This window comes from Cornus florida, unplaced genomic scaffold (genome assembly GCF_030987335.1).
Source record: "Cornus florida cultivar Cherokee Brave unplaced genomic scaffold, ASM3098733v1 CherokeeBrave_3.0.0_Hap2_Chr04, whole genome shotgun sequence".
In the NCBI taxonomy this organism is placed as follows: domain Eukaryota; kingdom Viridiplantae; phylum Streptophyta; class Magnoliopsida; order Cornales; family Cornaceae; genus Cornus; species Cornus florida.
Window position 1 is genome coordinate 21,986,747 of NW_026775574.1, and position 13,762 is coordinate 22,000,508.

Here is a 13,762-nt window from a genome sequence, read left to right on the forward strand (position 1 = left end):
ATCCTAAATTAGGATTGTAAGAGATGGGTAACTAGGTAAACCGCTAAAATAAGTTATATATATATATATATATATATATATATATATATATATATATATTAAATCGGGAAGGGGCGGGGCCCCTAGGATATGTATATTGAACCCTTACCTGTCCCGTGACTCGCGACGGGTACAAAATTTGTATCCATGCCCGCCCCAACAGTATAAAAAGTGTTCCTATATCCGTTATTAACGGGGCGGGACGGGGCGGTAAAAATTGGCATCCCTAGCTGCGCTCACTTCTCGTCCCTTTTCTCTTCCGCTGGACCTTTAAGATGAAGGAATCATCTTCATGCTGAGTCCCGACCACATAAATTGTGCAATTAGGTGAGAAAATGCTCTAGTGTGCAAGACCATTATGATCTTCCATTTCTAAATTAACGCCATTAAGCAAATATACACGGCATTATGAACCCTAGTGTTAAGTTCTTGAAATATTTACTTGTGAAAACTCTCCGCCGGTTAGGTTGCATGCGTTTAACCCTTCCCAGACCCGTGCTTGCACAAAACTAGCCCTTTTTTTTTTTAACTCTGAGATGGAGCATTGCTTTACAATTTACAGGTTCAGTTCAAGTCAAGACATTGACGGTAGCAGAGAGGGCTGTCAAGGTTGAAGAAGTTTTGAAGAAATAGGCAAAAGACCTTATACCTTAAAAGAGAGTGCGCACATATAATAAAGTTTAAGTCACCTACATTTTGTATGGGCTAGATTGATTTCTTCCCACATTTTGTAATGCACAGGTGTACTCAAAAGTTTAGTTTCAACCAACACAAGATGTTAAAAAAATTCAACCTACACACAAAATAGACAATCATGATATTGTTCTTACATCTCTCCATATTCATATTAGTGTGTAATAGGGAAGACCAAAAGTTTCAAACCAAACGATCGTGTAAATGCTTTTCGAATTTGGACCCCATTATCCTGTATATGCAATTTATGTACACTAAATATATTGGACCGAAGCCCTCAACTTGGTTCCCGGATAAAATGGGACCATGGAAGATTCAAAAAAACTTTAGAACCATGTTGTGAGGCTCAAGCTAATGTATCATCCAAACATTGCTCATCCAACGGCAACGCCTAATATTGACAAAAGGTCTTCTAGACTCTCCTCCCAATCGGCTTAGTAAGTTTGGAAGTAGAAGCACAACTTGTCCCAGAGAAACCACCTGGCTTCCTCATAAAAGAGATACTGTATAACAAGAAGCAAGATTCAATGTCTCACAAAGTGCATATACAAATAGCTCTCCAGATATACCGACAAATATGGAGAATAAAGAACTTTACCAGTGATTCCTTTGCAAGGAGTTGTTCTTCATAGCTGCTAAATTCTTCACCTCTCGACTGTTTAAAAAGAAAAAAGAGAATAAAATTAAATTCTTCTACATTTGGCATTCAGGTGAGCACAAGGACCCAACAATATGCAAGTCCCAGCAGCACATACACATGTAGCAAAATTTAAAATGAAAGATCTTTCTGATAGAATCTTTAAAGGTCTTTTAAGTCACATATTATACCACCACATCCTTTTACAAGGTTGATATATTTGGGAGCTAAGAAGCAGACATTTCTGATCGTACAAGTTAGGGGCAACCACACTTCTCAAACACTCCCAGATGTGTAAGACACATCTTGGTCGTGTTGAACAATTAAACAATATTTTTTTTAATCTGAAATATATGGCACACTTCTTAGGCCCTCGCTAATATTTTACCAATACACCTAGGACATTAGCTATAATGTTTTATAAATGTCCTCCTGAATTTTAATTAGAATTGTTTAGTCTAGAAAAAAGACATCCCAACATTAAACTTCATCTTTGTAGAACTTTTTACCTATTGAGAAATTCCAGTTTTGCCTTCTTCATCACGTTGCTCTTCGTATTGGAAATATTGCTACCAGGTCCACCTACAAACATTTTTTAAATGTAAAACAATTAAAGACCAATACAAAATGCATCCACTTCAGTGTCTTAGCCTATGCAAGGTGCTGTTAATTGTCTAAATTCATATAATGGATCACTGGACTCCAATGAACTAAGGGACTCAACAGGAAACAAAAAGTATACCTCCATAGAAGCTTCTTTTACTGCTTGAAGGTGGAACCTTCGTGCAAATCTGAACTTGACGGCTTTGCTTCCCTGCAAGAATTAAGCAATTGGCAAGAATTTCAATATAAACAAGGCACCAAAACTTTGAATCTATTTGAAGAAACAGCATCTGAGACCAAGAAGTGATGGTAGAATATGATCCGGAGAGCATTTTGTTAATTAAATGGGAGACTGATAATTTTATCAAAGGAATATGACTGGACAAAAATTCGTATTAATGCAAGGCACACCAACAAATTTATTCATTTTCCTGAAGTGTGTCAAACACGTGTTTTATGGAGATGGTCAAGATGTGTCAAACACGTGTCCTAAAGTGTCTGAGAAGTGTCGATGTCGGACACACATGTCTAACAATGATACGGCTCCTTGATAAAAGTGTCCATGCTTCTTGTAAGTATGTTACCTCTCATAGATTCTTCTTTACTTCTATTTCCAGTTATATGTTTATTTTTTAATTCACAAGTAGTTTTCTTTCCCTTTATTTTTGTCAAATAAGCCCTTCATTCATAACAGTGAAACTTCTTCTCTACCTTTAAGCCTTAATCTAAATGCTCCAAACACTAAATCAGTAACAGCTCAGAAATTCCAGCAGGTCATTATATGGAAATTAAACAAATTATATAGAACTGAAAGCTTTGCACAGGAAGAAGGTCTTCTATTATACAATTGTATCATACAATGTGATACAAGAATAAAATAGGGTTAAATACACAAAACCTCCTTGTAATATCACTATTAAATTGATCAAATCACGCCCTTCCCGTTATTTCTCAGTTAAAGTAAATGCTAATCTGACGTGTGCATTTAAGGTTTCTAAGGAAATAACTAAATTAGATTATAAAGATCTTACGAGCATCTTCCTTCTTATATAGTTCCTTGATTCGATCAAATGACTTTTGTTGAGCCGCCTCCAAGTCTTTTGTCTTTGCCTGGAAGTAAGTCACCCAATTGTTAAAAAGCAGTTCATTTACAATCAAACTCCATCTAAAAATTCTTAGTGAATTGAAAATGCAATTACCTAAATATAATCAAGAAATAGGAAAGATTAGAACTGCGGATAACTTCAGATAAAGGGAAATAACAAAAAAATGATTACCTCATACAATTGTTTCCATTTAAATGACACTTTCCTCTGTTTCATCCTCTCAACTACAAGCTCAGTACTCTTAGCACCGAATTGTTTCTCATAAAACTTCTTCCACAATTTATTAGTTACTGGGCTAAGATCTCTTCCCTGCATTTCAAATAAATATGTAATTAAACATTCCGAGATCATTTGAACCATGTTATACCAATTTAATGATTAATGAAGAAGATAGTTTGTCTTACTTCTGTCGAATTCTCGACATGCATCAACTGATCAAATGTACAGTGTGGTAAAATGCGCGCAAGGAGATGTATATCTGTTTCCCCAACATCCCCAAGATACCTAACATTATCTACTGCTGTTTGAACACATAGATCAAGCAAACATGGAACTTTCTTCTGTTCTGTCATAATTTCTTTTGAGCACGTGGAATACCCCTATCTCACCTCGTCCAGGATCCTGTTGCAACTAGTAATAAGGATATACAATCAAATTTCACAGTAATCTTTGTAGAACTAGAAATATTTATAAAGAAAGAGGGGGAAAAATTCCCATGTAGTGTGCTCATGTGTCTGATTCATGTATGTCTCTAAATGTCTTTACAATGTGTATTTCTTTTCTTTCTGTGTGTTCCTTCTTCTTTATATCCGTAATTCATTAAAACCCTGTTTGGTTGCTGAGAAAGCAAAGGAAACTAGAAGAAACCAATTTGAAGTCTTACATGTTGGCACTGTTATATACTTTGAAGTATGAAAATACTCAACAACACTAAGCCAACTGATCCCTTTCCTAAATTCCTAATTGCCTTTCAACACCAATCTGGGTTTTGAACTAAATGTCGGTCATTAACAGAACAATGGCATTGGACTGGTTTTCTTTCTTGAAATATTCTAATAAACCAAATCAACAACTGCAGGACCAAAAACAAAAACAAGGCTTGAATCTTCCTTTCTATTTCACCAATTCTTTCAAACTCAATATTTTTTTAATTTACTTTCCCTAATTTTTCAAGAAAGCAAACAAAAAGTTTATTGTTTCAACGACTGCAGGACCAAAAACAAACACATAGATTAAAATAATAACATAAAAACTAAGGAATTTTTTTTTTCAATCCACAGATACATCGTAGATCGAATTCAAGAAGCCAATTCGATCATGACCCGCGCTTTTACACATAAAGGGTACGTGTATGTGTGAGCGCGCGCGCGTGTGTTAGGTTATAGAGCTTACCAACTCGTGATCGGAAATAGAAATCGGAGAGGCCCGCCGGAGATGAGAACGACAACTGACTGGTGTTGAAAGGCAATCAAAGAATCAAGTTCTTGAGATAACAAGGGCTTACGCAATGTACTTCCTGCTTGTTAGTTACTCTACTTTTGTCCTCCGTGTCCAATAGGTAAAAGTGCAAAAAAAAAAAAACCTGAATTATTACCGAGTCGGCGACCTGAGGGTCCAAATTACTAAAATGCCCCCACTAACTAATTTATATAAAAATAGTAGAATAGCATAAATATATAATACCCATAATACCCTTCAGGGACCATATTGCAATTAACCAATAATTCAGAATTTTTTTTTACAATTTTACCTAATAATAATAAACAATATCAATAATAATAATATTAATAATAACTAATAATATTAGTAGTAATAATACTAATACTACTACTAATAATAATAGTAATAGCACTAGTAGTATTAATAATAATAATAGTAAAATAAGAATAATAAATTGCTTAGTTGCAAGATATGTGAATCATTTTTAGCCCCTGCAAATTAACAATAAGAATAATAAAAAAACAACAAGAACAACAATAATAATAGTGGTAGTAGTAATAATAAAAAAATTTTAAAATAATAGCAAAAACAAATTGCTTGATTAGTTACTTGATGGATCCATATACCCATAAATAATTTTTGTAAGCTCATAAATTATTAAAAAATAAATAAATTAAAAAAAAATGATGTGCTAGTTGAGTTAACTGTGTAATAGTAATATATGTATTTTGTGGGGGTAAATAATAGTAATATTTGCAACAGACTAACAGTGCACCAAAAACAAAAAGTACAGCAGAAACATTTAATTTCATTAATTATATATATGTACGTGAATAAATACCAAACTAACCAATGCAAAAAGAAAGTGACCAATAGATAGATTACGAATTTAAATAGAATCCACGCGTTGCATTAATTCATTAATATTCTCTTTCTTTACCATTGTTTTGGGTTTCATTTGTTTGGATGGAAAATAATTTTTTATTTTTATTTTTTGGTATTTGGTGTTCCAAAATTTAAGTAAAATATTTACTAAGTAAAATAATTTACAAAAACCTAACGAAAAATAACTTATGCTTTTGTTTTGGAAATTTTTTCAGGCCTTTGCCAAACACCAAAAAATAAAATTAAAAAAATATATTTTATCTCAAAAAATTTATATAAAAAATATTTTTCAAGGAAGATATTTTAAAACAAATAAAAATTCACCTAATTTTTCACTTTAAAAAATATTTTCATACATATGTGTGTATGTACATATATATTTACTATCATCATTTTTTTAATTAATTAATTAATTTTTATAATTTATGAGCTTGCAAAAATTATTTAAAGGTATATGGATCTATTAATCAACTAATCAAGCAATTTATTTTTGTTATTATTTTAAATTATTATTATTATTACTACTACCACTACTAGTACTATTATTATTAGTTATTATTATTCTTATTGTTAAATTATTATTTTTATTTTTAATTTGTAGGATTAAAAGTGATTCACATATCTTGCAACTAAGCAATTTATTTTTATTATTTTGCTACTATTACTATTATTATTGTTAATACTACTACTACTATTATTATTATTAGTACTATTAGTATTAGTATTACTACTACTAATATTATTAGTTATTATTAATAATATTATTATTGATATGGTTTACTATTACTAGGCAAAATTGCAAAAATACCCCTTAACTATTGGTTAGTTGCAATATGGGTATTATATATTTTTGATATTTTACAATTTTTATATAAATTAATAAGGGGGTATTTTGGTGATTTTTTTGGTCGCCGGAAAATGTGATCCGGTGACCAAGAGGGTCCTTTTCGCAACCTTTTTTTATAGTGTAGGGTTCAATTTGCAACGTTTGATAGTTCATGGAGTATTTGCAATCTTGGTAATATATTAATAGTTCAGATTTTTTTTTACATTTTTGCCTGAATAATGATAGAAAGTTGGTCAAACACATAAATTTATGTAAATAAAGAATGACGTTAATGACGTCATTCCCCACTTGCATAAAACATTAGACTAATTATATATATATATATATATATGCTCAGTGAGCCTTTATTTGCTTCTTCTCCTCCTCTTTTGAGCTTTTAAAATGGCAAATGTTCTGTTTGTATAATTTTTTTTGGTGTGTTTCATCCGAAGATTGTAGTTCCAGCCTTAGTAAAGCTACATTTGCTAAATTTATTTATTTGAAATGTCATACCAACATTTGCTCGCAGGGTTGTGACGCTTATTTTTTTGATGGGACATATGACTAATATTAGCCATTTAATTGGGCTTGTACCCTTCGGGGTTTCTATGTCTGCTGCATAAAAAACACCAACGCCTGGCATCAGGCATGATCCAGCTATGCACATGAGAAGGTATTCGGTGTGCCGGTGCACATCACAATTGTCTTGGCATCCAGAGCACGACACACCGAATATATTCTCATCTGAAAACCTAAAGTGATACTTTTTTTTTGTAAGAACTTAAAATGCTATACAAAACAATGACGACAAGACAAGACAAGAAGGTGCATAAAACCACTCTGTACAAATTCTATTCATCTTCCTGACAACCGCGCAAATTAAACCTAAATCAAATATACAGCCACTAATTATCAAAATCTGGTCACTCTAATGAGGGATTTCGTGATCAAATAAACGTTTTTCATTTCCCGGTATAATTAAGTAGAGCATTCTATCACATAATTTCATATTCATGCACCTCCAATGGAAAGCTCGACTGCCCAGATGATTAATCGGCTTCATTCTCCTTCCCTGTCAAGTGATGATTGACCCACGTCGAATTATCTAAGCAAAATTGCTCTTCGTAGCTCCAACTTTCATTCGACACAGATCATCTGATAAAAGAAGAAAACAATCAGTAATACTCTCAAGAACTAATTTTTAGAGACACTCATGAGCATCGCGAAACAAGAAATACAAAAAATGAATCTAAGCAATTCCTATTATCCCTCGATAAACCCTACTCCATGATGAAACAGTGATAAGAATGTGGCACACATCACATTTGCATATTAATCACAACACACACACAAACACAAGAAGCGACCTTAAATGCAGAAAAGCAAAATTATTTGCGATAGACAATTATGTTAGGAGTTAATACAAATCTCTATTTACCTGCTGCTTATATTTACTGATGTCATACGACTAGAATATGAAGCCCCATCAAGGCCACCAGCAACAGCAATTCGTATACTCTCCGCATCTTGAGTTTTCTTTGGTGTTCTATTTAAGAATGACTCGAGATTTCCCCTTGAATCCTTGCGGGTATCTGGCATTGGGTTCACAACGGATCCACCCCCACCATAGTGTTGTCCCCTTGTGCTATCCAGCTTTATCGATTCAGTATTGGCATCTTTATTGGGCATATTACGCATGACGGTTGGTGAATGATGTCTCCCGTAAAAAGAGAACCTTGAAGAAGAAGTATGGCCTTCTGTTCTCCTCCAAAACTTCGGACTCAAAAATTCTGCACCAGGTAGCATGCAACATGAATTTCCTGCAGAGTCCGTATTTGACATCCTTCCTGTTGATACTGCCAAATTGCATGATATCTCATCCAGTGCCTTCTCCAGACCATTTACTCGTGTCTCCAGAGAATTCATCCCACTTTGGGAGCTGCCAATGAACCTCTATAATCAAGTATAAAGAAAAAGTCAGAATATGATTCTTTAAAACAAATGCAACGTTTTTCGAAATTAAATAGAATAAGAAAGTAAAAGCTTTACACTGTTTCACAAAATAGAAAAATGGACATCAACTTGCTTAAAAGTAACGAAAAAACACAGGCAATATATTTTAGAAAGGTATCCATCACAAACCATGTAAAGAAGCATGGACCATTTCAAAGATTCATTTTCTTAATTAGATGAATCAACAAGGCATTTGTTGAGTCAGGTTTCTAGTGTGGTGGTGGTGATAATGGTCTATTTATGTACTTATTTATTATTATTGTTTTATTTTTATTTTTTGTGGGGTGACGAAACTGAAGTCCATTTTCTATCTATGTAGTTAAAGTTGTTCATCAATTTTCCAACTAACTTGAGAAAATATACAAGTGAAATAACCAAACCTTTTCTCAATTGGTCTATAAAGCAGATAGAAAACAATAAAAACATATTATGATTAACGACATTCTCTCTCATTAGTTAAACTACAATCATTGATAATTCGATGCATCCTAAGAGAATCTAACCATGCAATATCCAGGGACTTAACAAGAGTGAACTTATTTTTAGTTTAACAATTGAGAACATTTAAAGTTCATTAACAATTGAACTTATTTTTAGTTTACTTCACTCAACAAAGCATTTTCCCAACTTATGTTTAGTTTAGTTATTATCGGAAAATAGAACACAGAAGAACCATGCAGGCGCAAATATGTTCTTATAGTGCAACCGGACATAGCATTTAGAGAGAGGAGATAGTAGACTCAGTAACAATTACCTGGAGAAGGTCAAACAGACTGAATTGTTGGTTTTGGATCTGAACAAGCTGTTTGCAGATCAAAGACAGATCCTCGGCTTCTTTCTGGTTCCCATAATCCTCTTCAGCAGCATTGCTTTCTACCACATCCAAATCACAATCATCATTCTCGTAAAAAGGAACCACACGACACCCAGATCTCAAACCACCAAATTTGTGCAATTTTTCATCACAGGTTTTATTAATGAGGACACGTTTTGTTTCCGGCTTCAGATTCCTGCAGCTTCCATTCGCTCCTGGATCTGAAACCCTCTCTTCAGAAGAGACTTCCAAGGAGGGAGGCTGGGGTACAGCAACTTCAACATCCCTATCAAAGGGTTTACCATTGTCCAGCTTACAGAACAAGGGTTTCTTGACACTACTCTTTGGTGGACTTCTTTGTGAGGTTACGGTATCTAACAAAGGCATCCTGTTAGAGAGGTTTTTCTTTTGCTGAGGAGTTTCAAAACCTTCATCAGGGGAACTTTTGGTGACAGGAGGTGGGCTTCTGCTGCTGTTATCTGGTCTCACGGAAAAGAAAAATTAACATACATAAGATAAGTGTAAACAACTTTTTCATTTTTAATTTTTTAATTGGAAGGATGAGGAAAACACGAGAGCAATTTATCCAATTCTTCAAGTGCATAGGTCAAATTTAACAAATTGATATCATATAAAATGTTTTCCTATGGTATGTTATATGCTCTTAAAAAAGAAAAGAAGAAACGAAATTGGAAACCCCCCAATGTACCAAGCTTTGTGGGCATGCAACCAGTTTTTTCATGGTCTGATGCAAGCTGTGTTGGAAACAAAAATTCCATAAACGAGGGCACATGAAAGGGCATTATATGCATGTGCTTTTGATTTATATTATATCAAAAAGATTGTGCATTCAAACAGAAGAACCTCAAAGAACAGGAAATCACATGATATACTAGGACTCACAGACAGTAAATCCAACTTCTCAAAAGTAAGATGCATATGCTTTAACGAATGTCAAACACAGGAAGATGCAGGTGTCGCGTCAACAGGTGCATGACATGCCAATAGTTAATAAAACTAGTTCCCTTTATAACATAGCCAAAAAATGTTGTTCTTATAAAACAAATATAGAAGTTTCTTCAATGACGAACCATAAGCATCTTTAAAACAACGAAATATCCTCCCCAACTCTTTTCGGGGTAAATGTTTGGGATGCAACATTTACAAAAAGGCGACCAAGGCTTACATGGGATGAAGTAATTAAAAATGATTTCAAAAAATTAAATCTAAGAAAAGACATGGCGTATAATAGAAACAACATAGAAAAAGAGAATTAATGTGGCCGACTCCATCCATATGGATAAAGGCAACGATGATGACTAAACATGCTGGCTCTCATATTTCTTAAATTCACAGGCTTATTAACCTTAAAAAATACTCTCCTGGTTTCCTTGTACCAAAACAAATGAAACCTTTATTACTATCCAATCCACAATTCAGCAAACATTATGTCCAAAGAAAACAGGTGTTTTTCACTCATTCATACATTAATCAATTCACATGCATGATGCAATAATTGAAGCACAAACAAACTTGGCATTCAGATATAATTATAACTATAGAAATTAATAATAAAAAACTGAAACAATTGTAAACCAAAAAAAGCATTACCTTTAGGAGATGATTTAACTTGAAATTGAGGCACAACCTCTTCTGAAACCGCAGGGACCTCCTTCCACAACTCCAAGCTCCGATTCATCGTCTCTCTTACAACCTTAACCTGTTACAATTTCAATTCAATGAGATCAAAATAACCAAATTGAGACATAAAAATTAAAAATTAAATATATGACTCAGTAGTAGAAAATTACCCTGTCGAATCTTCGGCTCTCCAAAGAAGCCAAACACGATGACCTAAACTCCGGTGAGGCATTTCTCTCTGCCAACGCCAATCTCGCCAATGCCTCAGCCGCAGCCTTCCTCGCCGCCCAATCCTCACTGCTCAAGAACTCAATTAAGCAGGGAACCAAACAATTCAATAAACCACGATTCGATGCACCACCGGCACTGACAATGCTGCCGACGAGCGACAACAATGCCGGCTTGGCCTTGAAGCAATCACTCTTCACTAATTTCAACAATTTAGGTAACAATTTCTGCAATTGAGCGGAGTCTGGATCAGGAGAGGCCTCGATTGCCGCTGCGAGACACAGCGACGAACCGATCTGCGAATTGTAGTCCTGTTCGACCGAAATTGCCTCCACGAGGGGTTTCAAGAACGAAGAGAACGGGGGTTTAGTGATCTGCGAGGCCATGGATGCGACGGCATCCACACAGGCCGAGCGGACGGCGGAGTCTGGGTCACGAAGGCGGCGGAGAACGCCGGACATCATCTTGGAGAGATGCGGAGAGAGGGCGTCGCCGTGGGCGGCGGAGAGGAGGCCCAAGAGTCGAACACATTGGCGGCGCACCGGCGATTTCTCGGAGGAGTCCGTGGTGGAGAGGCACGTGAGGAAGGGAGAGAAGGCGTCGTGCGTCAGATTTCTAGCGATGGACTCGAGCTCGGTGGTGGCCACGGCAAGAGTGTCCCGGTCGGAGAGCTTGTTGAGGCACGTGATCACTCTGTGCTTGAGATTGTCTTGCGGCGGACTTGAGGAGTGTCGTTTGGGGAGAGACATTGCGGTGGAGTGTCGTTATTTTGTGTCGTTGTGTGTCAGAATCCGGCGTTGGCGAGGGAGGACGAGAAGGTTGCGCCACCGGTTTTGGTGGTGAGATAGGCGCAGTTTATCGGTTTATTTTGTATCCTGATGCAGTTTATCGGTTTCTATCAAATGTCAAGTGGAAGGAGTATATACACCATATGCATATACATATATATATATATATATATATATATATATATGCGTGTATGTATATATAAAGAGAGAGATTAGAGAGAGAAAATGGAGATCGGGAAGGATGGGGAAGTGCAGGCAATATTTAAGTTGGTTCACTTCAGTCGAGGCGGGGGTCTCTCACTCGTTGAGCGATAGAGAATAAAGCAGGGAACTCCATTAAATACTAGGTTTTTGTTTGTTTAGATGGAAAGTTTTTGTTTCGGAGGCTTTCTTGTATGGCAATTAATATATTTTATAATTTGAATGACATAAAACTTGTTATAAAAATATATTCATGTAGTTTTCTCAAGAAATTTAAATTTTTATGTGTCTTTTGTTGCAAAATTTTATGAAAAATTTAAATAATTATGTAAAGTTTATTTATTTATTCTTTTACTTGCTGACCAAACTTTTCAACTGTTTAAAATTTTTCCTTTTTACTTGCTAATCAAACTTTTGGCGTGCTTAGAAAATTTTCATTTTCTTTTTTTTCTTGTTATTTTAATTTAACCAAAAATTTTTTTTTTTAAAAAATGTTACAGTTAAAATATTAAAATTACAGTAATTTTAATTTTCTTTTGTTGATTAAGTGTGTGTCCCCATTTATGGATGAAACAGTTCCATCCAAGTATGTGACAGATGTTAATGTCATACATTAATTTAAATTAGAGGAGAATTGATGCTAAAATCTCACCAAATAGTAAGGAAAAAAGAAGTTATCCCGAGAATGGATGATTTCATCCACAAAAATTCAGGTTTAGGTCTCATCATAAATGTAGACATTTGTTCTATATATACCAAATTACTTACAATTTAATAATTAGAATCCTATTGTCAAAATAAAAATAAAATAAATAGTTTTTTTTTTTTTTTTTTTTTTTTTTTTTTTTTTTTTTTTGAATTTAGCAATGGTTAGTAGGGTTAGGGAGTTAGAAGTGGAGGGGAGGGAAAATAATTCTAGTGGGTTTGGACCAAAAGCTCCAAACAATACACGCCATATCGCTGACGAGTACCGCACTTGCAGTAAAAATAAATAAATAAAAAAAAAAGTGAAAGAAATAAGGATTAGTAAACCGTGACGAGTAGAACTTAATATACATTGTTGGTTCATTCCGTAACAATATTATTTATCGTCTTCTGTATGATTAATATGATTAAAAGAAATTGTAATATGGACCGATAAGTGATATGGTCTCTCTTTTAACAATGGGAAGTTGAGCGATCGAATCTTGTTAAAGACAGTATTATAGATGTGTATCCAAACGTTTACTTGATTTTTAAAAAAATAATAATAAAAAAATAAGTAAAGTAAAAGGAATATTGAAAGTAGAAGTGGTATGCAAATTGGTAATGGTATTTAATTAATTAAGCAAAGTACTTAAAGATCTAGGAGGAAGTATTAAATGTGAAGCATGTGAATGAGGAGATCTGGGAGTGGACCGTGGCAGAATTGTTCAAAGTTCTCTTTTGCAGAAGCGATCACGTGACTCTGCAGTGGCAAGTTTTTTCTAGTAAAAAATCACACCTTTGCGTTAAATTAGGGGTAGTGAGTCTGACTGTGTGAGACTACCAAGTCTCTTTCTCTCGTCGTTTTTTTTTTATTCTAGTAAAAGCACCAGATAGTGAAACTAGAAGATTCTCTCACTTTTGTTTATTCAGCACAAGAAATTATTACATATAATTCACGATCATGTGAGGTTGATAATCACAAGTAAATACACAAATCTAAATGTGTTAATTTTAGTTAATTTTGTGTCACGGGTTTAGAGTTTTAGTACTATTTTAAGTCTCTAATCATTCTGTTGCAATATTAAGATGCTATTTCTATTCGCGTAGATAAGGTGTAACATTTTTGACAGCCAATACCACTATAGTCCCCGGATTACTTAA

The 13,762-nt window shown here is 34.5% G+C and overlaps 2 protein-coding genes across 4 annotated transcripts; both read right to left on the reverse strand.

The window, feature by feature from the left end:
• Positions 1–913: 913 nt before the first annotated feature.
• LOC132302969 (uncharacterized) lies at positions 914–4,626 on the reverse strand. 3 transcript variants are annotated; one of them, XM_059799986.1, is made up of 8 exons: positions 4,471–4,626; positions 3,483–3,708; positions 3,250–3,387; positions 3,004–3,082; positions 2,112–2,183; positions 1,879–1,951; positions 1,331–1,387; positions 914–1,220 (listed from the first exon to the last, which is right to left on the reverse strand). In XM_059799986.1, the coding sequence occupies exons 2-8, from the start codon at positions 3,648–3,650 to the stop codon at positions 1,145–1,147; spliced, it is 663 nt and encodes a 220-aa protein (XP_059655969.1). In that variant the 5' UTR covers positions 3,651–3,708; positions 4,471–4,626; the 3' UTR covers positions 914–1,144. The 3 variants fall into 3 exon arrangements, with proteins under 3 accessions (XP_059655969.1, XP_059655968.1, XP_059655967.1); XM_059799985.1 differs by having other exon boundaries at positions 914–1,235; positions 3,483–3,699; positions 4,471–4,623; XM_059799984.1 differs by having other exon boundaries at positions 914–1,235; positions 4,471–4,623.
• Positions 4,627–7,055: 2,429 nt separating this feature from the next.
• Positions 7,056–12,076, reverse strand: LOC132302970 (TORTIFOLIA1-like protein 4). The gene is made up of 5 exons (XM_059799987.1): positions 10,868–12,076; positions 10,668–10,776; positions 8,997–9,535; positions 7,668–8,182; positions 7,056–7,384 (listed from the first exon to the last, which is right to left on the reverse strand). Exons 1-5 carry the CDS (start codon positions 11,672–11,674, stop codon positions 7,381–7,383), a joined length of 1,974 nt encoding a protein of 657 aa, XP_059655970.1. The 5' UTR covers positions 11,675–12,076; the 3' UTR covers positions 7,056–7,380.
• Between the last annotated feature and the right edge of the window lie 1,686 nt (positions 12,077–13,762).

Excerpts from the sequence above, each read along its gene's own strand:
- LOC132302969 (XM_059799985.1), bottom strand. The coding sequence starts at position 3,650 with ATGACAGAACAGAAGAAAGTTCCATGTTTGCTTGATCTATGTGTTCAA. Across the intron at positions 1,952-2,111 it reads TAAAAGAAGCTTCTATGGAG|GTGGACCTGGTAGCAATATT; the intron begins GTATACTTTTTG and ends AAATGTTTGTAG. Across the intron at positions 1,236-1,330 it reads TCCTTGCAAAGGAATCACTG|TATCTCTTTTATGAGGAAGC; the intron begins GTAAAGTTCTTT and ends CTTGTTATACAG.
- LOC132302970 (XM_059799987.1), bottom strand. The coding sequence starts at position 11,674 with ATGTCTCTCCCCAAACGACACTCCTCAAGTCCGCCGCAAGACAATCTC. Across the intron at positions 9,536-10,667 it reads AGTTAAATCATCTCCTAAAG|ATAACAGCAGCAGAAGCCCA; the intron begins GTAATGCTTTTT and ends CCGTGAGACCAG. Across the intron at positions 8,183-8,996 it reads GTCTGTTTGACCTTCTCCAG|AGGTTCATTGGCAGCTCCCA; the intron begins GTAATTGTTACT and ends ACTTGATTATAG.